Source organism: Schistocerca gregaria, chromosome X (assembly GCF_023897955.1).
Source record: "Schistocerca gregaria isolate iqSchGreg1 chromosome X, iqSchGreg1.2, whole genome shotgun sequence".
Classification (NCBI taxonomy): domain Eukaryota; kingdom Metazoa; phylum Arthropoda; class Insecta; order Orthoptera; family Acrididae; genus Schistocerca; species Schistocerca gregaria.
Window position 1 is genome coordinate 199,921,567 of NC_064931.1, and position 26,629 is coordinate 199,948,195.

Genomic DNA, 26,629 nt, shown 5'->3' on the forward strand with positions numbered 1-26,629 from the left:
GCAGAATTTGGCCCGTCTCTAAGACAGCGCCATCTCGTAGTGCGGAGACGTACGAGCGCAGCGCCTGCTCTGTTGTGCTTAGTGGGGCGCGCTCTATTGGGAAAGTTGTGTATGCACTGACTATGCAGAACTATGTACACAACAACTGCCTTCTCTTTTTTTGCCTTCTTCATCTTCGTTCTGGCACTTGTGGTTATGCCAGAACATTTCTAACCCCCCAAAGCGACTGATCGTCATCGTGTTGGGTGTGCGACCACGGCGGGGAGCAGGAGTGTTGGCACATCACCTGGCTGAAAGCTGTGTCTGCAGGGGACGTCAAGCTTCCAGCTGTAATAGTTCATTTTCCCTAAGATTGACTACAATTCTGTGACATTGCGAAAAATTGCAGGTCTCATATGGCTAACAAATGCGACTGAAGGGGATGTACACCTTGACTGTTTATGACTCTGTCCAATCTGGACTTAAGTCCGGCATCAGATAACACAAGAATCAAAGCAGGTAAATTTGCAATATGTTCTTCAGATGTACGACAATATCGTCCAAATAATTTGAACAGTTTGGCACTTATGCAGTCAGCTGTTCTAAATATCGTTGTAAAATGGCGGGTGCGGAAGCACTGCCAAAAGGCAAACGCAAATATTAAAACAACTCCAAATGAATATTCAAGCACACACTTTTTCATATTCTTCATCAAGCGCTATTTGAAGATACGCGTTGCGCAAATCAGCTTTTGAAAAGTAGTGTCCAGTGCCTAATTTGTCCATGAGATCCTCTGGGCGTGGCAATGGGTAAGTATCAGTCACAGCTTGTAGGTTGAGTGTAGACCTAAAGTCAACACAGAGGCGAATGCGACCTGAAGGTTTGGGGAGGAAAACCAGTGGACTTGCCCATTGACTAGCTGATAGGGCCGCAATAACTCCGCTATCTTGTAATTCTTTAACTTCAACAGCGACTTTGTCCCGTAATGCAATGGGAACAGTTCTGTCCCAGCAAAATTTCGGCTGACGTTGTCTTTCAGCATAATATGTACAACAAAATTGTTAGCCTTTCCTAAACTTTCAGAGAAGAGTTCCAGGACTTGTTTTAGCGCGCTGTGTTTTGCTTTGAATGCAGACACTGACAAGACATTGTCCTGAATATTGAAGCCAAAAAAATCAAATTAATCAAGACCAAATGTGTTTCCACGCTCGAGTGATCATAGCACTGTAAAAGTCACTGTTTGTGTATGAAAGCGAAACATAACACGCGAAGTACATTCTCTGAGAACTGGAATGTCTTGTCCATTAAAAGCTATCAGTTTCATGCTAGTTTTAGAGAGGCTTGGGGAACCTAATAGTTTATATATGTGACGATTTATCAATGTGACAGAGACGCCTGTGTCCAACTGAAATTTCCCACATTTCCCACAAATAAGTAAATGAACAAAACGTTTGTTTGACTGATGTATCACTGACGAAACTGCACATTTGCTAGCTGCAGACTTGGAATACACTGCATTAATGACATGGGCCTTATGACTAGGTTTGTGAGAACGGAATTCTTATGTTTGTTCCGTTGCAAACACATGGATTTCACATGTCCTTTCCTACCACAAGCGTAAAGCCGTCGGCACACTGAGCGTGCATCCGAACATTGAGTGTTGAGCGTGCCGAGTTTCTGACGTCATAACGCGGAATAGCACGTTCGGGAGTCTTTCCGAACGTGCAGAGCAATATCTGGCATGTCAGATATTCTGACCGAGCGTCTGAGCGTTGACCAATGAGATGGCACAACGCCACCTACGTCACACGCACGCCGTCTCCCTTCAGTACAGAGTTGTGAGGCACCATATTGGCGCTCATTTCAAGCCTATATGTATGTATGCAGTTTCTGAGCACCAGCAAATTGAGAATCAGTAGAAAACCCGTTGTTAGTTGTGTGATTCGTTACAATAAAATAATGAGAAACATCATATTCGTGGCAAAAGAATCATTGTAACTTGCGTATTATGAGGGTAAACTATTTAAAGGCAGCGATACACTGAAGATCCAGTCAAAAGGCATTGTTCTTGGTCCAATTTGTTATAATTAAATTTCAATTAGTATCATAATTATCTAATATTAACGTTTTTAGCAAGGGGTAAGACATAATGATTAAGGAGAAGTACCAGACTGTTGGTTTAGTGTAATCAGTAGTGTGTCTGTCTAGATATGAATTTTCGTTGGGGCAGTGGTTTGCGTCAGAACACTCCCATATTTTTTTCCTAACATTCGCGTTTTCATTAGGTTCTGATACTTTAGTATTAGTTTAATACAAGTATATGCTACAATATTTGATATTATGTAAATATAAGTTCACCTTTTTCTGAGGGGTGACTGTTCGGGCTTAATCTACAGGACAGCTTGCGCTACTTGTATAAAGATATTTTGCTCCTTTTTCTTTTAAGCTTTGTAATTCACATATTGCAAAGATTCTGCTTCTGCGTAGGAACAGTGATCAAGTAAGACTGATCTTGGGGTTTTATTAAAATGTGGGAATGATAAAATAATGTTTATCTTATGTGGAGAAGTATTCCAAAATTGCACTGCACTGTTTGTAATGGAACTTTTATAAGCTTGTGTCATTGATTGGACATGGTACTTCCCTTTTCGTGGACGATGGAGTAAATGTGCGTTTTAAAAGAGCTAACGTGGGAATTTTACGCGCTCCCGTTGAGTAAACAGTGTGATTTACGAACTAGAAACATCCCTCAACTGCCGCTGGAGTGCGTTGCGATCGCGTATGCCACTTTGGGGCCCACATACCGTATGCACAAGTGGCATCGTTCCAGAGCGTTTAGCAGCACGTTGAACTTGGCACGCTCAACGTTAACGTTCGGCAGCGCGGTCCGTGTGCGGACGGCTTAACAGTGAGCCTGTCAGGATGGGCAGCCTTGGCATTTGTGCCGCTAATAACACCTAGGGCAAGATTTAATTCTGTTCGCCTCTGTAATAGCCTGTTTAGTGAACTGCTTATGTGGCGTGGAACGTTGTTTACTTGGTGTGGCTAGCCCACTCCGCCAATGCGGAATGGGACGATAGAAAGCAAAGGACTCATGCCGACAAATAGCTGGCTGCTCCAATTAATGGCTCTGAGCACTATGCGACTTAACTTCTGAGGTCATCAGTCGCCTATAACTTAGAACTAATTAAACCTAACTAATCTAAGGACATCACACACATCCATGCCTGAGCAGGTCGCTCGGTTCCAGACTGCAGCGCCTAGAACCGCACGGCCACTTCGGCCGGCTCCAATTAATGAGCCGACAAGGTACGGGAACGTGCTGATCTAGTATTCGCACTACCTGCTGAAATGATGGATCGGACTGCTCCAAAATTTGTTCTCCGATTTTGACATCAGGTACATTGTACACGATCTCATCATACAACATAATATCTGAATATAAAGCAGCACAAGCACAGTTGAATTTGCATTTTCTGCCATACCCTGCAGATCTCTTGCCCCCTCACGATACATTTGTTCTGACTGATTTTTGCAGTTAAAGAACTGACACCTAGCTGCTACCACATTCACTTGTTAGTGCCGGCTGGTGTGACCGAGCGGTTCTAGGCGCTTCAGCCTGGTTCCGCGCGACCGCTACGGTCGCAGGTTCGAATCCTGCCTCGGGCATGGATGTGTGTGATGTCCTTAGGTTAGTTAGGTTTAAGTAGTTCTAAGTTCTAGGGGACTGATGACCTCAGATGTTAAGTCCCATAGTGCTCAGAGCCATTTCAAACATTTGAAACTTGTTAGTCATAATAGTCAGTTTACGACTGTACCATCTGTTCATAATTAAGTTCACTCGGAGTGGCGTTAGGGAAAATTTTTTGTAGGAGCTTAAATACTGCATTTCCTACTGTTGATATTAGATATGGAACTTTCTCAATACCTGGTACATTGTGGGCGATGACATGGGTTTCAAATTGTGACAACCATTCGAGCCATTCTTCTTCTTGTCCACAAAACTTACGAAAAGGTGGTATAGCAGCTTAGTAGGTGGTGCTTGTTCCGTCAGGCACAGAGTGTTGGCCAGTAGCTGCTGCACCGTGTCGAGTAACGTTGAGATTTGTTGAGTCTGGAACTGGAACATCTGTATTAGCTGGGTGGTATCTTAACGATTGCAGCTGCAGCGCCTGAGCAGGGGGCGGGACAGATGGGGTGGGAATGCTGGAAGACACAAATGCAACGCCGCGCGGGATTAGCAGAGCGGTCTTGGGGCTGCAGTCATGGACTGTGGGGCTGGTCCCGGCGGAGGTTCGAGTCCTCCTTCGGGCTTGGGTGTGTGTGTTTGTCCCTAGGATAACTGTTGTCGGCTGTCGGTGGCTCCACTGCCTCGTGAAGTACCACGCTAATCCCTGAACAAAAGCGTCAGATGGTGGCCACCTTTGATATTGTTACCTGATTAATTCCTGTCGAAACACATGCTCTCTCTGTCAAATGGCCACGCCATGTCGTGTGCAACTGTTGCGCCTGCGCGTGTCGTCGGTTGCACTCCGACCAAACCACAAGCAACCAGTGTTTACGTGGTAAACGCCCAGATGTGAATGTTGTGGTAATATTCCCTCACTCTATCAGAATGATTGGCTAATTAATTAAACTGATACACATTGTGTGGGACAGTTTCTCCTTGCTTCCTATTGGTGGATACTAGGATTGGAATATTTAGCGGAATTCGATCCTGCAACAACCCATGTTTCACGGAGCTTGCTGAAACACTTTCTCAACCCACGCCCTCATGTCCCAACTTCCACACGCTGTGCGCCAATTGCCTCATTAGTGTTATACTTTCTGGTAAAAATGCTGTCTGTGATTTAGAATCAAGTCTATCCATTCAACCATGTACTTACTTTGGATCCTGTGAAGACTTTTTTTATGGTTACAGCCACCACGGAATCATATTCGTGTCGCTCTCATATCTCTAAGCAAGTCCCTTTTTTCGAACTTATCTGCTTAAAATCCTATACAGCAAAACTCCTGCATGGGTTTTTTAGACAGTGTCTTTGCATCGTGTAACTGTTGCTCAGTCTCTACAGCTTTGTTCATGTGATCGTTCCAATTTAAGTCAGAACCGAAAGGAAGTCAAAGAGCACTGTATCGAAGACCTTCTGCATCCCATGGAGAAACAGGGTGAGCTGAGTTAATGCGACAGGACCGTGTTTTGACCATCCGGTGGAAATGGGAACAGGCTGTCATGGCTCAACCAACTATGTGCAATGTGCAAGGCCAGCACCAAACCAAGCTTTCTCCTGCGACACGAGGTAGTAGAAAAGACAATATGAGCAGTTATGGAGGTGCCCTTATTGGGAAAATTAGGAACACAGCACATTATAAAGGAACTAGAAGAAGGCTGAGGATTTTCCTACTGCATTGCAGTGCGTCTCCAGTCCGAAGGAGATCTGCATCTCTCAGGGTGCATTCATGTCTGTCACCCAAACATTCTCTTCTCCTCGTTATTTTTCACCATCCAACAGAGAAAAACTATTAACTATAGAGACTCGACTAACGTCACCCAGTAGAGAACTCGATATAATATTACCACATGCCTGTCTTCCAATTTATCAGGAAACAAATACTGTCTGCATGCTGGCATTGACCATATGCGGTGATCCCATTAACTATATATGTACTGGTCCACTAAATCACGAGGCCAATGATTGAAGTCCCTTACAGACATCTGCACTGTAGGAGGACTATATCACGCAGACTATCAATCACAAGAGAAGATCCCTGTGTTGTTCGAACATGATGAATTGTTTCTTTCTGCTATAACACATCCAAGGAGTACAAGGCTATAGCGTTGTACACGCCGTACATTTTATTTTTCCACCGCGACTTCGAGATCTGTATCAGTTGCTAGACCAACATTAACACGTTTTGATCCATTGGCTCTCACAGAAAACTAGACACTGCATGGTCTAAACTATGTTGCTGCGCCCACAGTGCACAGGTTGATTGAAATAAAAGACAGAGGCGGTGTTTCTTATTGACAAAAAAGGCGGAAGACGTCACAACATATGGAAACTGGAAGAGTTTGCGGCATTGTGGGCCATTTTCAAACAGCCGCCTGAGGGTGACGGTTGACCTGTACATTTAAACCCACCTTCCACAGTGAGGTGGTAGCAGATGCTTAGGTCTTCCACTTCGATTGATTCCTCATATTGTGGTCATGTACATGTTTCAGTGCAGGCCATCCACGGAAGGAGCTACTCCCACCAAGACTCTCTCTCCATCTCGAAGAAGTGATGTCAGTCAGTGATTATGTAGTAATCAACAGCGCACCAAAGACTCTCTCTCCATCTCGAAGAAGTGATGTCAGTCAGTGATTATGTAGTAATCAACAGCGCACCAGTGGATGGATGGGATGGAAAAGACACCATCGATATGGGGTGATGTACTGTAATAAGCACCACAGTTGACAGTACGATAAATTTTAGCAATTTTACTAGCTTTTTCGTAATTTCAACGTTGACCACTGACACCACAGCATACTTCTCAGTTTCTGTATCATCACTAAACCACCTCTCCACTACTTTGCGAGTACCATGTACTAGATTGGGAAGTAGATAGATAACTGTGCAGTACACTAGTTCATGGTTAATTCTCGAACATTCAGACAGCGTCCTACGCCAATCTACATATTTCTAGCACTTCGATCATTGTGCATAATTTATGATTACGATTGCCCTTCTTTCCCTATACGAATGGGAGTCACAGACCATTCTCGTATTCTTAGGATAAATTTGGAGATTGAAAGATCTCCCGACATTGTCTTTACCGACTGTCCCTACAACACTGTCTTCAATTTAATTTGCAGCTGATCAGAAGTAGGAGGTTACTATATCTGCACAAATCTCACTCACGTTACTCATCCAATTGCACAAGATCCCTCCAGATGCTCGCGTCTTGGGGAGGTTACCAAGCCTTGACGATGTGTAGTAGATATGACAGTGTTGTGATACAACAGACGGTTAAGCAGAAATGTGTGGTTTATGTGTGATGGAGCCCCAGACGAACGTAGTTTGAGACATTTTACGCAAATCAACTTCGCTATCAATTCTGAAGTATTTTTCCAATATTTAGTATCCATACCAAGAAAATATTGGAAACAGAGAATTAATCATAGAACATAAATAGATGTTCCCCTAAGACTGCACGGTTCTGCACTTAAGCACACCATAATGTTACAGCCAGGTGGTTTCCGACCTGTTAGTCATGTGAAAAGCAACCCTGTCAATATTCCAGTGGAAGAAATATATTTACAGTGCATGTCATGCATTCTCCCAGCAAGTTTCTCTACGATAAATTATGATGATTAACTGTAAAGTGATAAAACTTCTACCTTGCTCGCCAAAGAAAACATCGATTCTTCGTAACACAAACATTACATAGGTTTCCAGAGGTGTGTGACGCCTGCTGTTTACGAAGTTCGAGCCCATTTACGGTTCGGAAATTACGATACGTTCACAACAGTCCTATAAAATGATCGTCGGCAGTCGAAAATGCATATGAAGAAACAGCGAAATCTTACAAGGAAATAAACATCACAATCAGTAGCCAGAGGAGATGTAACAGTGTTATCACAGTTCACCACCTCCCCTGATAAACTTCCTCTTGCATAGAGAAGTCATAGTCCGATGTTTGGCTGTGTTGCTCACGTGCGGGGTAATATTGCCATTTCGCCTTGACACCATGTCTAGAATGCCTCCTCTCTCCTTATTAAGGTGTGTATAAGTAGCATCAGTCTACACTACGCTCCAGAACATGCAGTTTTACTGATTTTGCGCAGTACTCATTTCATGGCATTTTTCTCTAATTTCACATATTCTCGGACAATTTTCATAATTTTACTAGGTTTCGTGATTTTACATATTTCATCGTATCTTCCTCAATTTTTACGTATCTCACACAAATTTTTTGTGATTATACCGGGCTTTCCTCGAATTTTTTATGTCATTTTCATATATTTTTCCGCGGTTTTCCAAATGTATATGGTCATATTGCTGACATACCCGTGTGCTGTTTCATTTTCTGTGAGAATATTTGCGCATCTTATATACCAATCTACTAAAACGTCCTAAGAATTGACCTCTCCCCAATTATCAACGTCCATGCATTTTGGATAGGATGAACATGAAAAGTATAGTAACAGTTGCTTCGTACCTGTATGAAATTGAAGACTCGGTTTATGTCTAAGATGTGGCAGAGAAATGGAATACCTTGACATACATCTACATTTGTGTAGAGGAGGGTACCGAAACTATAGCCACGAGGGATTAGCCGAGCGGTCTCAGGCGCTGCAGTCATGGACTGTGCGGCTGGTCCTGGCGGAGGTTCGAGTCCTCCCTCGGGCATAGGTGTGTGTGTTTGTCCTTAGGCTAATTTATGTTAAGTAGTGTGTAAGCTTAGGGACTGATGACCTTAGCAGTTAAGTCCCATAAGATTTCACACACATTTGAACATTTTTAGTACCGAAACACGTTTTCCCTCGAAGGACATATTTCATCACACATTAGTTGGAAGTCCTCTGATGACTGTGCTATGGAGAGGTTTGCTGTTAACGATCGTAGGTAGATAGTGCTCTAAGTGACCCACAAAACACGTAACTGTGTATGAGTCGATCGCAAGTTATACTACACAACTGATATACCCCGAGAGAACAAAGGAAAAAGATGGTTAAATGCGTCTAGGATGCATCATCAGTCTACCATTAAATCATATCTCGCTACAACCCTTCTCAACCGATCACTCCATCTACTTTCTATTATCCTTCTACGCAGATCCATGTCAATTTAAAGGCAAATGTCTCTCTTTTCCAGGAAGACGTCAAAGACAGCACTCAAATTGCATGCATCACTATTACCTCAAAAGTCAGACAGTAGAAGATTGTTACAAATTATGCAGCAACTGTTTGTGAGGTATTTGTTAGCTGCCATCGCATGGTTGTGATTGGTGGAGAGTACAGAGAAGCACATTGTAAATACTGATTTTCAGGGTTTAAAACACCTAAACAGTCCATTACAGCGTCAAACACGCTCTCCATTCTATAGTTGTGTATAGCAGTCAACTAAGCTGATAATACAACGCTCTGTAGCTCAGGAAGCGTTATAAAAATTTATAGGGTGATTGCCAATAACTTTGTGACCTTATATATATTAATTACTCTATATTTGGTGCTCATCCACGTTAAACATTCTATTCCAACTGTCCTATCCTTCTCAATGAAAAATCACTGTTCTCCAGCTTCCAGGTACTTCCATGTCAACTTTTTCTCGTATCCCTCTTGCTGTTGCTTACTCGTTCGCACGTACAAGAATTTTTCTCCACCAAGCGGAAGAAATACAAGTACTCCCTCAGTCCCCCTCAAACTCCCCCACATTTGTGTATGTACAGACACAGACGTACAGGAAACAGAGCCAATGCATTGCAGCTGTAGAATATGTATGCCATACGATGCCATTCGACTTGAAAAATAGTGCATTTGCGACCTGTGTTGACAACTGTACTACACTTACAAGCAATTTTAGAATATTTGGCGAGAAGTGATGTCATGATCGTATGGGCAGAAGTGACATAAAATCGATAAAATTACGAAAAATGACGGAAAATATGTGTGAACTCAGGGAAAATACACCAAAATGTGGGGGGAAATTGAGGAGGAACGAGGCGGTAGCGAGTCACGAGAAAGTTTTTCAAATATGTTTAACCCATCTTTGACAGTGTAATTACGTGTTTCCTTACGCAACTGGGATAAAAAAGTGCCACAACTGTTTAAAATATTCTGTACTGTCTTGTCGTCCTCAAAATGTTTAAATAAATAGTATTCCAAATACTTCAATCGATTTTCCACCAATTTCTTTAAATAATGTAATGTATAAATTTGTTTAAATAAACAATATTTCACACATTGCCTTGTCTACCAGAAACTGTTTAAAAGATATTTCATACACTGCAATCGATTTTCCACCAAATGGCCGATCAATTGAGTCTTTTTCCCGCCAATTTACAGGAGGGGGAGGGGAAGGGAAGCCTGGGGGGGCGGTCCCCAAGTGGCGAGATGTTAATTAATTGATCGGTTTAATTATTTAGTCACTCTATTGATACCAAAATCGTGCCTGTATCAGTTAAGGGAGTTCACAGAGGGGTCGGGGAGCGAGAGTGGGAGGGTGGGGGAGGGGAAGAGATGGGAGGTTTCTCAGTTCCTCAGAAGGATGGAATATCCCCAGAGGGTCATAAGCCTCTTAAAAGAAAAAATAAGTTAAGGACCTGTCAGTCGAAAGAGAACAATAGGTTTGCCTCTGAATGTATACTTGTCCCTGATGTAGGCAACTCACAATGAGTGCTGAACCCTACCATCTGGTTTTACGAACTGTAATTGGAACTCATCTGACCAGGCTACAATTTTTCAATCATCGATGCAGGCGATGTCGTCTTGCTAGCAAGGGCACGTGCTTCGATCGTTCTGTGCCATAGCCCATTAACCCCAAATTTCGTCGCACTGTCCTAAAGGATACGTTTCTCGTACGTTCCACATTGATTTCTGTGGTTATTTCACCCAGTTTTGCTTGTCTGTCAGCACTGACAACTCTACGCCAATGCCGATTCTCTCGGTCGATAACTGAATGCCGCCGGCCACTGCGTTCTCTTTGGTGAAAGTTAATGCCAGAAATGTGGTATTCTGGGCACATTCTTGACCCTATGGATCTCGGAATAATGAATTCCATGACGATTTCTGAAATGGAATGTTCGTCATGCGGCCATAACCATGTGGATCACTTGAGTAAAAATGACAGCTCCAGCAATGCACTGCCCCTTTATACCTTGTGTACTCAATAAGACCGACATCTGTATGTGTAAATATCGCTACCCAATGACTTTTGTCACTTCAGTGTATCTTTGATGAAGTTGCGCCATAGACAAGACCCTGCATAAGTACGTCGGCATTAATTTTAAAACCAAGGAAGAGGTTTTTCCAAACTGCTACGTAACCTGATTATAAAGCACTATTCAGATTAGAGTACCAAATCATTTCAAATTACAAGTGACACACGAAGTGTGCAAGCAGCTGAAATAAACATCTGTGGTTGTGAATTTAGTGAGTACGTCTTCATTTTATTCCTAAGTGATGAAAGATATATTCTGTGTGAGCCTGCTGGCTGACTGTGGGAATGGGAGCTAGCCGATCACAGATACTGGAGCCGAACCTGCGACTGTCAGCTACCCCTACAGCCATTCTCTGTATTTGAATTTTAGAACAATGACAAGAAGATGTGACAAAGTAGATGCAACGTTATTTGTTTCGAATTAGGATCTTGCTTTTCTGAATAAATTCACACACCCGACTAGCTGAACTCAACATGCGCTTAAGTGAGGGTTCTGGTGCTCATATGTATTTTCCTGGGTCTTTCCTTTAATCTGTTAACTAATTGAGCAGTTACTGGTTGATTATATGGATATAGCAAGTTATGCAGCATTATTAGCATCTCCTTCCAAATTACACCCACCTGTGCCACGGTGTTATCCTGTATGTTCAGCAATTCATTTGAATCATTGTGCACTTAGTAATTACTTGTATTATCTGTTTACGCTTGAAGTAAAATCCTTGCGTTTTAGCAATAAACAGGAACTGAATCTGATATAGAGTTGCAGTCCATAATTTAGATGCTACGCTATCTCGTTATTTCTGTGTGAGATTTGGTATCCATATTTCATGTTTGATTGGACCACCGCTGTTCAAGTTCAGATGTTCGATAGTAATCATTTCATAACTTTGTCATAATATTTCACATGATCTTGTCACTGGGTTCAAATCTTCATAGAGTCACAAGGCTATGCTTATAACTCAACCGTAGTCTCACAACCTCCTACATCCTTCGTGGGCAGTCTGCTGTAATTCTGAAATCGTGAGCTCCAAAAGTGCTTCACGGAATTGTTTAAAAATCTATTCCTTGCAGCCATCCAACCTACGAAAATGCAGGCATTTTCATTGGCAGTTTCCTGTTCCCACCAATGGTATTCCTCGAGCAAAGTGCTGTTTCCTGTCGGAGCCTTCCAAAATTATTTCCAACACGAGACGTGAGAAACACCTGCCGTTGTGAGACAATCTTTCATCCTGGAGGTCCAGACCACAACATACTAAGGATAACGAGAGGAGATGATTGCCTATCATCTCAAGCTGGACAAAATGCACTAAAAAAACGCTCTGCTATCTACAATAGGAAACTGAAAGTGGCGAGAAATGATTTTTTATGCAATTTCAGAAGCTGTTGTAGTTATACACGTAATATTCATGAGGAACTGAACTAATCTAGTTGTGTGAAGTACTTTAGCTCTGCAGATAGCAGTTACACCTTATCATTTACTCCACCCTGAAGCTGTTGGGAGTCACGCTATTCCGTGTTCACTCATATTCTGTACACACAGAGATTGCTCAGAGGTGGCTACAAGCCGTGCACATGTCGTTTGACGGTGTTCTGAAGTGCTTACTAGGAATGAGGTCACGTGACCTAACAAGCTACACATACAATCTTATATCTGTATTCATCAAAGCATTCTGATACATCCGTAAGTGACAGGGTGGTGCACTGCCTTGCTGAATGTAGAAGCCGCCTGTGGGGATACTGTAGGCAAACAAATGGACTTACATGATCTGGTGGTAGGTTCCTGTATAGTTTGGCAGTGAGGTGTGATGGTAGATGTCTTGGTCAGGTTTTGACGTACGTGAATCCTGCCAATGACATGCACCAGCGTGTATTGTGACTTGTCAATCCCAGAAACCTTTCTCCAGGTTTCCATTGGTCCATATATCATGTGACCAATGGTGGAGGTCTCATGCACATACATCCATAAACACTGTGACGTGAAATGGTGTGAGGCAAGATATGGGATGTTGGCTTTTGTGTTGTACTACGAGGTAGTTGTTCTAGATGGCAATGCTGCTCACTGCTTGTTGTTGTCCAGCACTAAACTGGTGATCTGTTGTACTTTATTTATTGCTACAATGTGCAATTGTCGACAGATGTCTCAAAATAAATCAACTTTTAAAATGGCTCACTTCAAAAAATGTACTATATTCCATTAGCAATTACAGATGAAATACTTACTGAAACACTCTATGAGCAAACTCTTGGGTAAAACCTAAATGATTGCACACAACACCAGGTATCGATGCTAGACAGAGAGAAAGGAGGACTACACAATATGTATTCATGATGTGTACTGTCCTGATGAAACCACTCAAGAAATAAAGCCCAGGTAAACAATGAGTATCACCTTTTTGGAGTCAGAGTTACAACCCAAAGACATTAACAGTTCTTGACTGGATCAGATCATCACCAGAAGTCATAGAATTGGCTTGAACGGATTAAGGCAAAAATGAATAACAAGTTAAGCTCTTGATTACAAAATGAATAGAAATTTCATTAACACAACACAGCGATTGCCCAATACCAATGTCCACACAAATCTGCGCAGAAAAGATCGTGTCTCGGTGAGGACCGCCAATGGCATTGGCTACTTCATGTAGCAGTGGCTTTCGGTAGGATGATGGTTTGCGGAACAAACTGAAGGCTCGATGGTTCCTAAATGAGACTGAGGAGGAGGAGATGGAGGATATTAGTGTTTAACGTCCCGTCGACAACGAGGTCATTAGAGACGGAGCGCAAGCTCGGGTGAGGGAAGGATGGAGGAGGAAATCGGCTGTGCCCTTTTCAAAGGGCCTGAAGCGATTTAGGGAAATCACGGAAAACATAAATCAGGATGGCCGGAGACGGGATTGAACTGTCGTCCTCCCTAATGCGAGTCTAGTGTGCTAACCACTGCGCCACCTCGCTCGGTCGACTGATTGATAAGTTGAAACTGCAGTTGAGGCCTCGTTCAGAGAGCTCACTAGGACTGAACTGGCTTGGTAATGTCCTGGCGCCAACTTATATACTGGGAAGGCGCCAGGATACTGTCAGAGCTATTTTTATCCACATGATCCTGCAGAGGCAAGTAGGTCTGTCAGGACAAAGAGCTCTTGTGATGCTTTTTCTACCACCTACGAGATAGGTGGGCATTTGACCCTCTTTGGTTGTCGTCTGCTGAGATGGCCACTGTGGCTTGCCATGTAGGCCGCCCACTTGTTGCTGATGTATGACTGGTTGCTGTGTGAGATGTGAGGAGGTCCATCATCACATTAATGCCTCATCCCACCCTCATAATGGATAAGAGGTTGTGGCACATCTTGAAGTCCCAGGAGGTTGGAGGCTCCCCGCCAGCGACATGCAGAATCAGCAAATCTGGAGGGCTATTGTTGACATCCATTTATGTAAGCGCCAGTGTCGTGGGAGGCTTGCCCTTCTCAGATTCCAGGGGCCACGTGGCGGGTTGTGGTAGTGCATGAAAGTTCGTTTCGATGGTCCTGGGTGTTCAGATGTCCGACTCTGGAACAAAAAGTTGAGGAGAACGTCTGGTCTGTGAGACTGGCACACTGCGAGGGCACACCTTCTAGATGTGGTTTCGGCATCCGGAGCCATCCTGGAGTTGTACTTCGACTATCGTAACATAAACCAGAACATCGGTGGTGGTGGCCCTTGGGGAAGATTAGGACCCAGACCGCATCCTAAAGTGAGTATCGGTGTCAGTTTGGATGCCGAGAAGGAGAGGAGGGATCAGTAGGGTAAATAACAGAAAGTTGTGAACAATATGGCGTGCCATGCAGTTTTTTGGCATGGAAGAGGACGCCGAGAATAATGTGAGCATATCGTCAAGCATGTGGTGATGGTACAACTTTGCCAACAGCGTTTTGAAGATGCGGTCAAACGTCTCTGTGAGATTATTAGAAGCAGGATAGACAGTGCCATGTGAACTAGGACAATGCTGTTCTCTGAACAAAAAGTGCCAAGCTCACCTGACGTGAAATGAGGGCCGTTGTCTGTAATGATGGGTGCAAGGAGTCTCTCGATGGAAAAAATGCGAGAAAGTGCTTGAATTTTTTTTGCTGATGACATCAAAGTCATTCGTGATGTGTGTGGACAACCACGACCCTGACGAAGTCCATTTGGAGACAGGACCATGGTGATGTTGTGCCTGTCCAGGGAAAATGCTGACGGCAGGAGCTGTATGTTTGCTTTGACGATATGCACATGATGCTACCATTTTGGTGATATCATTGTCAACAGCTCTTCAATAAACTTGTTGATAAGCCACCCACGTGGCGAGGATTATTCCCAAATGGCCTTCATGGAGGTGCTTCAGAAAGTACTGTCTAAAAAGGAACACCTTGAGTGTGAGGTCGCCAAACGCCGATGATGTTCACGGCATTCGACGCCCCACATCTTGTCTACCATGCAACCACAATATTAGCTGCTAATTGTGACAGTGGGCGGGACTGGAGGTATTCAGTGTTGAGCACAGCATGAGGTTAAGGAGCGTAGTTGAGCTGCTCAGTCGACGAATAACTCACAACAGTACTAGAGTGCTAGTGGTGTTGATACAAAGCAGAGCAATGGAAGTCATAAACAAAGCAAACATTGCGTTATATCTATGACAATAGTTGCCGAACTTGTAATTTAGTCAGAAAGGAACACAAGAAACTTTGAAGAGTGAGAAAAAAGTGACAGACGAATTATTAGCGTTCCTGCAAGATGAGTCAGTGGAATGTGTAGTATCGTATACGCTCGACTGTGTGGATAATGTACATGGGAAGTACAATGATGATGATACGTGCTTTAACAAGTGAAAGTGATACTGAAACTGGTGTTGAGTCATGTAGTTCATCATTCTTGTCGGACAGGGAGCCACAAATACGTCTCCAGTGAAACATACACTCCTGGAAATGGAAAAAAGAACACATTGACACCGGTGTGTCAGACCCACCACACTTGCTCCGGACACTGCGAGAGGGCTGTACAAGCAATGATCACACGCACGGCACAGCGGACACACCAGGAACCGCGGTGTTGGCCGTCGAATGGCGCTAGCTGCGCAGCATTTGTGCACCGCCACCGTCAGTGTCAGCCAGTTTGCCGTGGCATACGGAGCTCCACGCAGTCTTTAACACTAGTAGCATGCCGCGACAGCGTGGACGTGAACCGTATGTGCAGTTGACGGACTTTGAGCGAGGGCGTATAGTGGGCATGCGGGAGGCCGGGTGGATGTACCGCCGAATTGCTCAACACGTGTTGCGTGATGTCTCCACAGTACATCGATGTTGTCGCCAGTGGTCGGCGGAAGGTGCACGTGCCCGTCGACCTGGGACCGGACCGCAGCGACGCACGGATGCACGCCAAGACCATAGGATCCTGCGCAGTGCCGTAGGGGACCGCACCGCCACTTCCCAGCAAATTAGGGACACTGTTGCTCCTGGGGTATCGGCGAGGACCATTCGCAACCGTCTCCATGAAGCTGGGCTACGGTTCCGCACACCGTTAGGCCGTCTTCCGCTCACGCCCCAACATCGTGCAGCCCGCCTCCAGTGGTGTCGCGACAGGCGTGAATGGAGGGACGAATGGAGACGTGTCGTCTTCAGCGATGAGAGTCGCTTCTGCCTTGGTGCCAATGATGGTCGTATGCGTGTTTGGCGCCGTGCAGGTGAGCGCCACAATCAGGACTGCATACGACCGAGGCACACAGGGCCAACACCCGGCATCATGGTGTGGGGAGCGATCTCCTACACTGGCCGTACACCTCTGGTGATCGTCGAGGGGACACTGAATAGTGCACGGTACATCCAAACCGTCATCGAACCCATCGTTCTACCATTCCTAGACCGGCAAGGGAACTTGCTGTTCCAACAGGACAATGCACGTCCGCATGTATCCCGTGCCACCCAACGTGCTCTAGAAGGTGTAAGTCAACTACCCTGGCCAGCAAGATCTCCGGATCTGTCCCCCATTGAGCATGTTTGGGACTGGATGAAGCGTCGTCTCACGCGGTCTGCACGTCCAGCACTAACGCTGGTCCAACTGAGGCGCTAGGTGGAAATGGCATGGCAAGCCGTTCCACAGGGCTACATCCAGCATCTCTACGATCGTCTCCATGGGAGAATAGCAGCTTGCATTGCTGCGAAAGGTGGATATACACTGTACTAGTGCTGATATTGTGCATGCTCTGTTGCCTGTGTCTATGTGCCTGTGGTTCTGTCAGTGTGATCATGTGATGTATCTGACCCCAGGAATGTGTCAATAAAGTTTCCCCTTCCTGGGACAATGAATACACGGTGTTCTTATTTCAATTTCCAGGAGTGTAGTAAAGGACAATTGTTGTCCAAGGTACGGGTACTAAACATATTTACATACATTGAAGATCATGCACAGCATAGCAAAAATACAATTATGAACAGATTTCGAATAAGTCCGTAGCAATATGATCGTGTGGTGCAAAAAAAAAAAAAAAAAAAAAAAAAAAAAAAAAGCTATGGATATTCAAGGGAGGATAGGGTGCACTTGTTATAAAAACTGATGTTTGCGCGTGTCAAGGGTGCTCGATACAATTCACAGTATGTACGTGATGTGGCCCTCTACATTATGGACATCAAATTGCGCTCGACATGGAGTACAGTGATTTCGAGGGAATCAGTGGATGGTTGGTTGCATAACTTCAAACAGTGCTGCAGGATTGGAAGTCATATGGCAACGAAATTTCAAACAAAGCGTCAACTTGACGATGCACAGTATCCCATCGTTTAGTAATGAATTTGTTCTCAACTCCGGAAGATCTGAACTTGAAGAGGAAATACATATGAAAGGAACCCTGGAAATCAGAGGTGCCAAGAGAATTGTATAAAGATGAACTGAAATCAGTGCCTTAACGCATTCGTGTACAACTACGCCGACTGTTAATCCGGATGGGAAACTGACTGGAACATTAATTATTGCGCTGCGAGAAGTTGGAGGTGCTCTGCCCCTACGATTCTTTCTCGTGCGCATGGTCTTACACAGACACTAGGGAATATTTACGTCACAGCGAGCAAGAGTGGGACAATGGGCGTAAGGGAACTACAAATGTGGCATGAGCACTGATTTTGGCCAATAGCTGGTCAAAATAACTTGGTAAAACTTGATTCCTGGTTTGTGTATAAAAATGATACTCCTTTAGAACAAACTATCCCTCCTGAGAAGTGTGTGACATTGCAGTTCATACTACCTGGAACCACACGACAACGACAGTGTCGATATGTTTGTTTTTTCCGTGCCTATAAAACATATTATCGCACTATCTGCATCTACGCCCTAAAGGATAGCCAGTTTCACCATAAGTTTCACAACACACTGTTTCGCATTCGGTTGCATGCCATTACATTACATCAGTTCTCATCATCCTGTTACACTAATATGGTTCTATACACATTCTATAAGAGTAGATATCTACCTGAAGGTCCTGCACAGTTTGTAACTCCCAAGGCGTTCGCCTTTGATCTGGATGGTCACTGTAGTGCGCCATTTTTCATTCGGTGTTCATGGTGCAAGTTAGTGGATATTTGAACATTTCTTGATGTTGACAATGTCCATTTTTAGAAGTGTTAACCACACATTCCATAGAAGGTCGATTTCTGCACCTCCAAACACTCATTTTCTGTCACCCTCCTGATCTACATCTACATCTACATCTACATTCATATTCCGCAAGCCACCCAACGGTGTGTGGCGGAGGGCACTTTACGTGCCACTGTCATTACCTCCCTTTCCTGTTCCAGTCGCGTAAGGTTCGCGGGAAGAACGACTGTCTGAAAGCCTCCGTGCGCGCTCGAATTTCTCTAATTTTACATTCGTGATCTCCACGGGAGGTATAAGTAGGGGGAAGCAGTATATTCGATACCTCATCCAGAAACGCACCCTCTCGAAACCTGGCGAGCAAGCTACACCGCGATGCAGAGCGCCTCTCTTGCAGAGTCTGCCACTTGAGTTTGCTAAACATCTCCGTAACGCTATCACGGTTACCAAATAACCCTGATGTACATGGTGAATCATTAGCAGTTTATATTTTTCCTGTAATTATTAACACCACACTTTTAAATGAGCCTTACGATAGACTGAACTTACGCCCTTGCGCTCAAGGGGTTTCTTGTAAGGGCTTCTGGAATAACAACTTGCGAGCAACCACTGCCTTAAGAGGACGCTATTCTGATGAGTCCGGTACGCCTGCATGTCTGTGTGGTCTGGAGTCTTGTGGTCTTCTGTTCAACCCTCTCCACTAATTTAATTTTGCCAGATGACTAGATCGTCTGAAGACTAATGGGCAATGACTGTCAAATCCAATGGGAAGCTGACGACCATCTCCGCCACTTCGGCGTCACTATGAAAACAGACTTCTGGCACAGAATCAAACTCCAGGTCCTGTCCCAGAGACAGTCTTGATAAGATATCAGTGTTAACTTGTCGCGCCATGGAACTGTAGCGGCTGTCATAGAGGTACTATGAAAGGAACAATGCCCAACGGTGGAGGTGGCGCATCGTCCTGGTTGTGGTATTGGAATTGCTCTTTAACAGAAGCAAAAGAGGCTTATGGGCTGTTAACAGTTCACGTGCCTGTCGTACATGTACTAATGGAAGTTCTTTTATGCAAAGATTATAGTTAGAGCTTCCTTCTCAATTTGGCTGCAGTTTCTTTGGGGCAAATTCAATTGGGCTTTCCCCACTATAGACCACATGAGAAAGAATGTTCCCATCCCACAGTCTGAGGCATCTGGTGCTACTATTAAAAGCTTGGAAGGATCGTAGGCAGTGAGACATGTTGGATGGAGGAAAGCTTGTTTAATATTGCAGAAAGCCCAGTCGCCTGGAGAAATAAGGTTACACTTATCATTTTTGCGGTGAAGCTGACGGAATGACTCTGCGATGGCTGCTGCATGAGGAATGAATTTTCTATAACAGTTAAGCTGGCTGATCATGCATTTTAGTTGTTTAGTGTCTTTGGGGAATGGGAGTTTCTGAATAGCCTCAACACAGTGCGAGGTGGATCATATACCTGATGCATTGAATACAGAGCCCAGACATTCCACTTGCAGCGCAAAGAAACAGCATTTATGTTTATTATACTTTAGACTCGCAGGCTAGAGCACATCGAATACGAAGTTTAAGTCGGCGGCCAGATCCTGTGCATTGTTTTCGGGCAACAGTAATATTGCACAAACAATTGACTGATCCTGCACGTCCCTTACGAATAACGTTGAAAGATAGCTGGTGCACTGGCAATGCCGAAGGGAAACTGATTATACTAGAAAAGGCCAAATGGCTTGTTGATGACTTAAGATGTTTCTTGAGGCTTAGCCGAATTTAAGTTGGAGATACGTGTCGCGCAAATCAGTTTTGGGAAACACTTTCCCTCTGAGGCATGTCAAGATCTCTTCCATTTTATGTATGCATCTATGACAGACTGAGCTTTAATGGTGACCTGATGTCTCTACAAATTCGTAGTGAGCAATTTGATTCCACGACGATAATGATAGGAGCAGTTCGCTGTCTAATGGGTACAGGAATCAAGATACCTTGGTCCTGCAGGCGTTAGGGATTGAGAAGAAGCTTATCTCTTAGCGCAAAAGGAATGTTACGTGCTTTGAAAAATCTGCACATCGCCAAGGGAAGCAACGGGACATATGCCTTAAATGTGGTGACTCCAGTTGAGGGATGTGAAAACACTGAAGCAGGAGAAAAGGTCCTGCAATATGACCTGGCCACAAACGGCCGTGCATTTCCAGCCCAAAGGTGCTGAACGGATCTAACACAAGAACATTAGTGACAATCGTTGTAACAGTCATGAGGATACGACCTGTCAAGGAAGCTGTCTGGTGCAGGAGGTGGAACTGACCAGGTCCTTAACCTCGAAGATGTCGCTACTGTAGTTTCATTGTGGTTTCGAAAATGTTTGAAGAAGGAGAAACCTAGTCAGTGACATGTTTTCCAGTCGATGATGGGTGTTCAGGATCAAGTATTCATTTGAGATAGCACTGTCAAAATTAATAGCCTGTCAGAGATAGGAAGGACGGCCTGCACATATAGGATGCCGAGACTGTAAAGTGCAATCAATGCTCATTTAGAGAGACGACTGGCAAACTTCCGCTCTGTGTCCCATTTTTCCACAGCCTGGCACTTGACTCGATTATATCACTGTTGAAGGTCGTGGGTCACAAGAAAATTACTACAGAAGAGCAACTGTCGGGAGCATTTTCAGGCCAAGGATTAGCGACTCAGGCCGGTGCAGAGCCCACGGTTGGGGCTGGGACTGGGCGCTGCAACTCGGGTGGGCAGCAAACACCTGTGAGAGGCCCTGCGACACTTCTGACAAGCTAATACGCTGTTCAAAGGACTTACTTATGAAGGCTCCTTAAGTTTAAGGACGTCACTCCATCCGGATAATGGACAAGGATCATGTCCCTAACTAGTGAAGCTGCATATGTCTGTTTGTGCTGAGAGTTTGCGCAATGAAAACGGCAGTCTCTGGAAGGGCCTTGTAACCTTTCTATCCAATCTCTGTATGGCTGCCAATTTTCATTATGACATGCGAAAAACTTGTGATGGGTGGCAATGACGTGCACCTGAGACTCAAAGTATGCCAATAAGCATTATGTTAAATGTTTATGTGGGAGGGCGTGTGGTTCAGCTTCTGGGCTGAGCTGTTGCAACAGATACTTCACCTCAGGTCTGGCATAGGTCAAAAAGAATGCACATTGCTGTACATAATCAGTAATCAGTATGGCAGAGAATTTTCAAACGAGACACATAGTTGATCCATGGCTCGACCTTCTTCTCAAACGCCTGGAATGGAGGTGGCGCAGTCCCAGACCCTTTCACCACAGTGTCTATGAATATAACGCGGTTGGAGATTTCAAGTGGCGCCCTGGTAATAACAACCATCTTCACTAGCAACAGTCCTAGGATTCGTTGCAGATTCTGGAGAAGCTGTCATACTTGGGCAGTCACGTCCATTCGATTGGATGTTCTGGAATAGATAACAAATGTCAATTCACTCGAAACTTGGAAATAACACGAATAAACATCGTCCACCTGCGAAGTAGCACACGTGTTAGAACTGATTTCACCAAAAAAATAACATCTCATCACCACTTAATATGTAATGCGCCGATGGAGCCCTCGAAGAAGTAAAGCCCAAGTGAACAATGAATATCAAGTTTATTAATAAACACGTGAACTAAAGTCACCTATTTGAAGTTAGAGTTAGAGACAAAAGAAAATGACAGTGCTTGACTGAGTCAGGTTATCACCAAAAGTCACAGGGGGTTGAAGGGCTGAAGGCCAAGTTGAATACAAGTTCATCTCTGGACTTATGAACGATTAGGAAAATCATCAACACAATACAGCTATGGCTCAGTACCATGTCCACTCAAATCTGTGCTAAAGAGGATAAGTCTCAGCGAGATCCGAAAATAACACTGACTGCTCCGCATAGTGGTGTCTTCTGGTAGGATGATAGGCGTCGAAGGAACTGAAGGCTCGATGGTTCCTAAACTAGACTGATTTTGTGAACCACAAGTGCAGTTGCCACCTGTTCCAAAGAGTTCACTAGGACTGAACTGGCCTGGCACCGCCTGGGTGGGTGCTGGTCTACATACTGGCGAGGTGTCGCTAGTGCAGTCAGCAACTGTCCCAGAGAGTTCGCTAGGACTGAACTGGCCTGGCACCGCCTGGGTGGGTGCTGGTCTAAATACTGGCGAGGTGCCGCAAGTGCAGTCGGCAACTGGCCCAGAGAGTTCGCTAGGACTGCACTGGCCTGGCACTGCCTGGGTGGGTGCTGGTCTAAATACTGGCGAGGTGCCGCAAGTGCAGTCAGCAACTGTCCCAGAGAGTTCGCTAGGACTGCACTGGCCTGGCACCGCCTGGGTGGGTGCTGGTCTAAATACTGGCGAGGTGCCGCAAGTGCAGTCGGCAACTGTCCCAGAGAGTTCGCTAGGACTGCACTGGCCTGGCACCGCCTGGGTGGGTGCTGGTCTAAATACCGGCGAGGTGTCGCTAGTGCAGTCAGCAACTGTCCCAGAGAGTTAGCTAATACTGAACTAGCCTGGCACCGCCTGGGTAGGTGTTGGTCTAAATACCGGCGAGGTGTCGCTAGTGCAGTCGGCAACTGTCCCAGAGAGTTCGCTAGGACTGCACTGGCCTGGCACCGCCTGGGTGGGTGCTGGTCTAAATACTGGCGAGGTGCCGCAAGTGCAGTCGGCAACTGGCCCAGAGAGTTCGCTAGGACTGCACTGGCCTGGCACTGCCTGGGTGGGTGCTGGTCTAAATACTGGCGAGGTGCCGCAAGTGCAGTCAGCAACTGTCCCAGAGAGTTCGCTAGGACTGCACTGGCCTGGCACCGCCTGGGTGGGTGCTGGTCTAAATACTGGCGAGGTGCCGCAAGTGCAGTCGGCAACTGTCCCAGAGAGTTCGCTAGGACTGCACTGGCCTGGCACCGCCTGGGTGGGTGCTGGTCTAAATACCGGCGAGGTGTCGCTAGTGCAGTCAGCAACTGTCCCAGAGAGTTAGCTAATACTGAACTAGCCTGGCACCGCCTGGGTAGGTGTTGGTCTAAATACCGGCGAGGTGTCGCTAGTGCAGTCGGCAACTGTCCCAGAGAGTTCGCTAGGACTGCACTGGCCTGGCACCGCCTGGGTGGGTGCTGGTCTAAATACTGGCGAGGTGCCGCAAGTGCAGTCGGCAACTGTCCCAGAGAGTTCGCTAGGACTGCACTGGCCTGGCACTGCCTGGGTGGGTGCTGGTCTAAATACTGGCGAGGTGCCGCAAGTGCAGTCGGCAACTGGCCCAGAGAGTTCGCTAGGACTGCACTGGCCTGGCACCGCCTGGGTGGGTGCTGGTCTAAATACCGGCGAGGTGCCGCAAGTGCAGTCAGCAACTGTCCCAGAGAGTTTGCTAGGACTGCACTGGCCTGGCACCGCCTGGGTGGGTGCTGGTCTAAATACTGGCGAGGTGCCGCAAGTGCAGTCGGCAACTGTCCCAGAGAGTTCGCTAGGACTGCACTGGCCTGGCACCGCCTGGGTGGGTGCTGGTCTAAATACTGGCGAGGTGCCGCAAGTGCAGTCGGCAACTGGCCCAGAGAGTTCGCTAGGACTGCACTGGCCTGGCACCGCCTGGGTGGGTGCTGGTCTAAATACCGGCGAGGTGCCGCAAGTGCAGTCGGCAACTGTCCCAGAGAGTTTGCTAGGACTGCACTGGCCTGGCACCGCCTGGGTGGGTGCTGGTCTAAATACTGGCGAGGTGTCGCAAGTGCAGTCGGCAACTGTCCCAGAGAGTTAGCTAATACTGAACTAGCCTGGCACCGCCTGGGTAGGTGTTGGTCTAAATACCGGCGAGGTGTCGCTAGTGCAGTCGGCAACTGTCCCAGAGAGTTCGCTAGGACTGCACTGGCCTGGCACCGCCTGGGTGGGTGCTGGTCTAAATACTGGCGAGGTGCCGCAAGTGCAGTCGGCAACTGTCCCAGAGAGTTCGCTAGGACTGCACTGGCCTGGCACCGCCTGGGTGGGTGCTGGTCTAAATACTGGCGAGGTGCCGCAAGTGCAGTCAGCAACTGTCCCAGAGAGTTCGCTAGGACTGCACTGGCCTGGCACCGCCTGGGTGGGTGCTGGTCTAAATACTGGCGAGGTGCCGCAAGTGCAGTCGGCAACTGGCCCAGAGAGTTCGCTAGGACTGCACTGGCCTGGCACTGCCTGGGTGGGTGCTGGTCTAAATACTGGCGAGGTGCCGCAAGTGCAGTCAGCAACTGTCCCAGAGAGTTCGCTAGGACTGCACTGGCCTGGCACCGCCTGGGTGGGTGCTGGTCTAAATACTGGCGAGGTGCCGCAAGTGCAGTCGGCAACTGTCCCAGAGAGTTCGCTAGGACTGCACTGGCCTGGCACCGCCTGGGTGGGTGCTGGTCTAAATACCGGCGAGGTGTCGCTAGTGCAGTCAGCAACTGTCCCAGAGAGTTAGCTAATACTGAACTAGCCTGGCACCGCCTGGGTAGGTGTTGGTCTAAATACCGGCGAGGTGTCGCTAGTGCAGTCGGCAACTGTCCCAGAGAGTTCGCTAGGACTGCACTGGCCTGGCACCGCCTGGGTGGGTGCTGGTCTAAATACTGGCGAGGTGCCGCAAGTGCAGTCGGCAACTGTCCCAGAGAGTTCGCTAGGACTGCACTGGCCTGGCACTGCCTGGGTGGGTGCTGGTCTAAATACTGGCGAGGTGCCGCAAGTGCAGTCGGCAACTGGCCCAGAGAGTTCGCTAGGACTGCACTGGCCTGGCACCGCCTGGGTGGGTGCTGGTCTAAATACCGGCGAGGTGCCGCAAGTGCAGTCAGCAACTGTCCCAGAGAGTTTGCTAGGACTGCACTGGCCTGGCACCGCCTGGGTGGGTGCTGGTCTAAATACTGGCGAGGTGCCGCAAGTGCAGTCGGCAACTGTCCCAGAGAGTTCGCTAGGACTGCACTGGCCTGGCACCGCCTGGGTGGGTGCTGGTCTAAATACTGGCGAGGTGCCGCAAGTGCAGTCGGCAACTGGCCCAGAGAGTTCGCTAGGACTGCACTGGCCTGGCACCGCCTGGGTGGGTGCTGGTCTAAATACCGGCGAGGTGCCGCAAGTGCAGTCGGCAACTGTCCCAGAGAGTTTGCTAGGACTGCACTGGCCTGGCACCGCCTGGGTGGGTGCTGGTCTAAATACTGGCGAGGTGTCGCAAGTGCAGTCGGCAACTGTCCCAGAGAGTTAGCTAATACTGAACTAGCCTGGCACCGCCTGGGTAGGTGTTGGTCTAAATACCGGCGAGGTGTCGCTAGTGCAGTCGGCAACTGTCCCAGAGAGTTCGCTAGGACTGCACTGGCCTGGCACCGCCTGGGTGGGTGCTGGTCTAAATACTGGCGAGGTGCCGCAAGTGCAGTCGGCAACTGGCCCAGAGAGTTCGCTAGGACTGCACTGGCCTGGCACTGCCTGGGTGGGTGCTGGTCTAAATACTGGCGAGGTGTCGCAAGTGCAGTCGCCAACTGTCCCAGAGAGATCGCTAGGACTGAATGGCCTGGCACTACCTGTGTGCTGGCCTAAATACCGGGGAGGTGTTAGGATACTGCCGGACCTGTTTTCAGCCACGTGACTCCGCAGACTCCACGAGTCGAACGAGTTCTTGTGGCGCTGTTGTCACCGCCTGCCTCTCAGGCAGTCGTTTGAATCTTTCCACTTGTTATCTACCGAGATGCACGCTGGTGTATGGCTGGTTGCTACGTGAGAGAGTGAGTAGCCCCGAAATAGCAGTGTGAGCGTTCCCCAGGACTAACGATGAACTATAATACGCAAAACGTGTAGCTAGGATTCAGGTTGATGACCTTAAATGCCAGAATTATGGATATATTGTCTTCCTCGTCATCGTGTGATCTGTTCTTACACATCTGCTTCCAAATAAAAGATTTGCCGAATCCATGAAAGCATAAACGCTGCTTATTACATTCCATAGGTGTAGAAACACGCAGTTAAGCAAGTGGTCATAACTGTCTTGATCCGTGAGTGGTTGTAGCCCATGTGGTAATTCTATCAGCTGTTAGACATCGAATGTTTTCGCCAGTAGCGATATATCTGAATATCTAATGACAATACAGTTTTTTGTTTGATCTCAATTCGAACCCAACACGTACCACCGATGTTTTCTATCCATGATAGACATTTAGT

At 46.5% G+C, this 26,629-nt stretch overlaps 1 protein-coding gene across 1 annotated transcript; it reads left to right on the plus strand.

Annotated features, from left to right (window-relative positions):
* The first annotated feature begins 14,710 nt into the window (after positions 1 to 14,710).
* LOC126297966 (uncharacterized) lies at positions 14,711 to 25,682 on the plus strand. Its single transcript, XM_049989283.1, has 6 exons — positions 14,711 to 14,749; positions 22,491 to 22,928; positions 23,010 to 23,408; positions 23,490 to 24,176; positions 24,258 to 24,848; positions 24,930 to 25,682. Exons 1-6 carry the CDS (start codon positions 14,711 to 14,713, stop codon positions 25,680 to 25,682), a joined length of 2,907 nt encoding a protein of 968 aa, XP_049845240.1.
* The last annotated feature ends 947 nt before the right edge of the window (positions 25,683 to 26,629 follow it).

Excerpts from the sequence above, each read along its gene's own strand:
- LOC126297966 (XM_049989283.1), top strand. The coding sequence starts at position 14,711 with ATGCAGTTTTTTGGCATGGAAGAGGACGCCGAGAATAAT. Across the intron at positions 23,409-23,489 it reads ACTGGCCTGGCACCGCCTGG|CCTGGCACCGCCTGGGTAGG; the intron begins GTGGGTGCTGGT and ends ATACTGAACTAG. Across the intron at positions 24,849-24,929 it reads ACTGGCCTGGCACCGCCTGG|CCTGGCACCGCCTGGGTAGG; the intron begins GTGGGTGCTGGT and ends ATACTGAACTAG.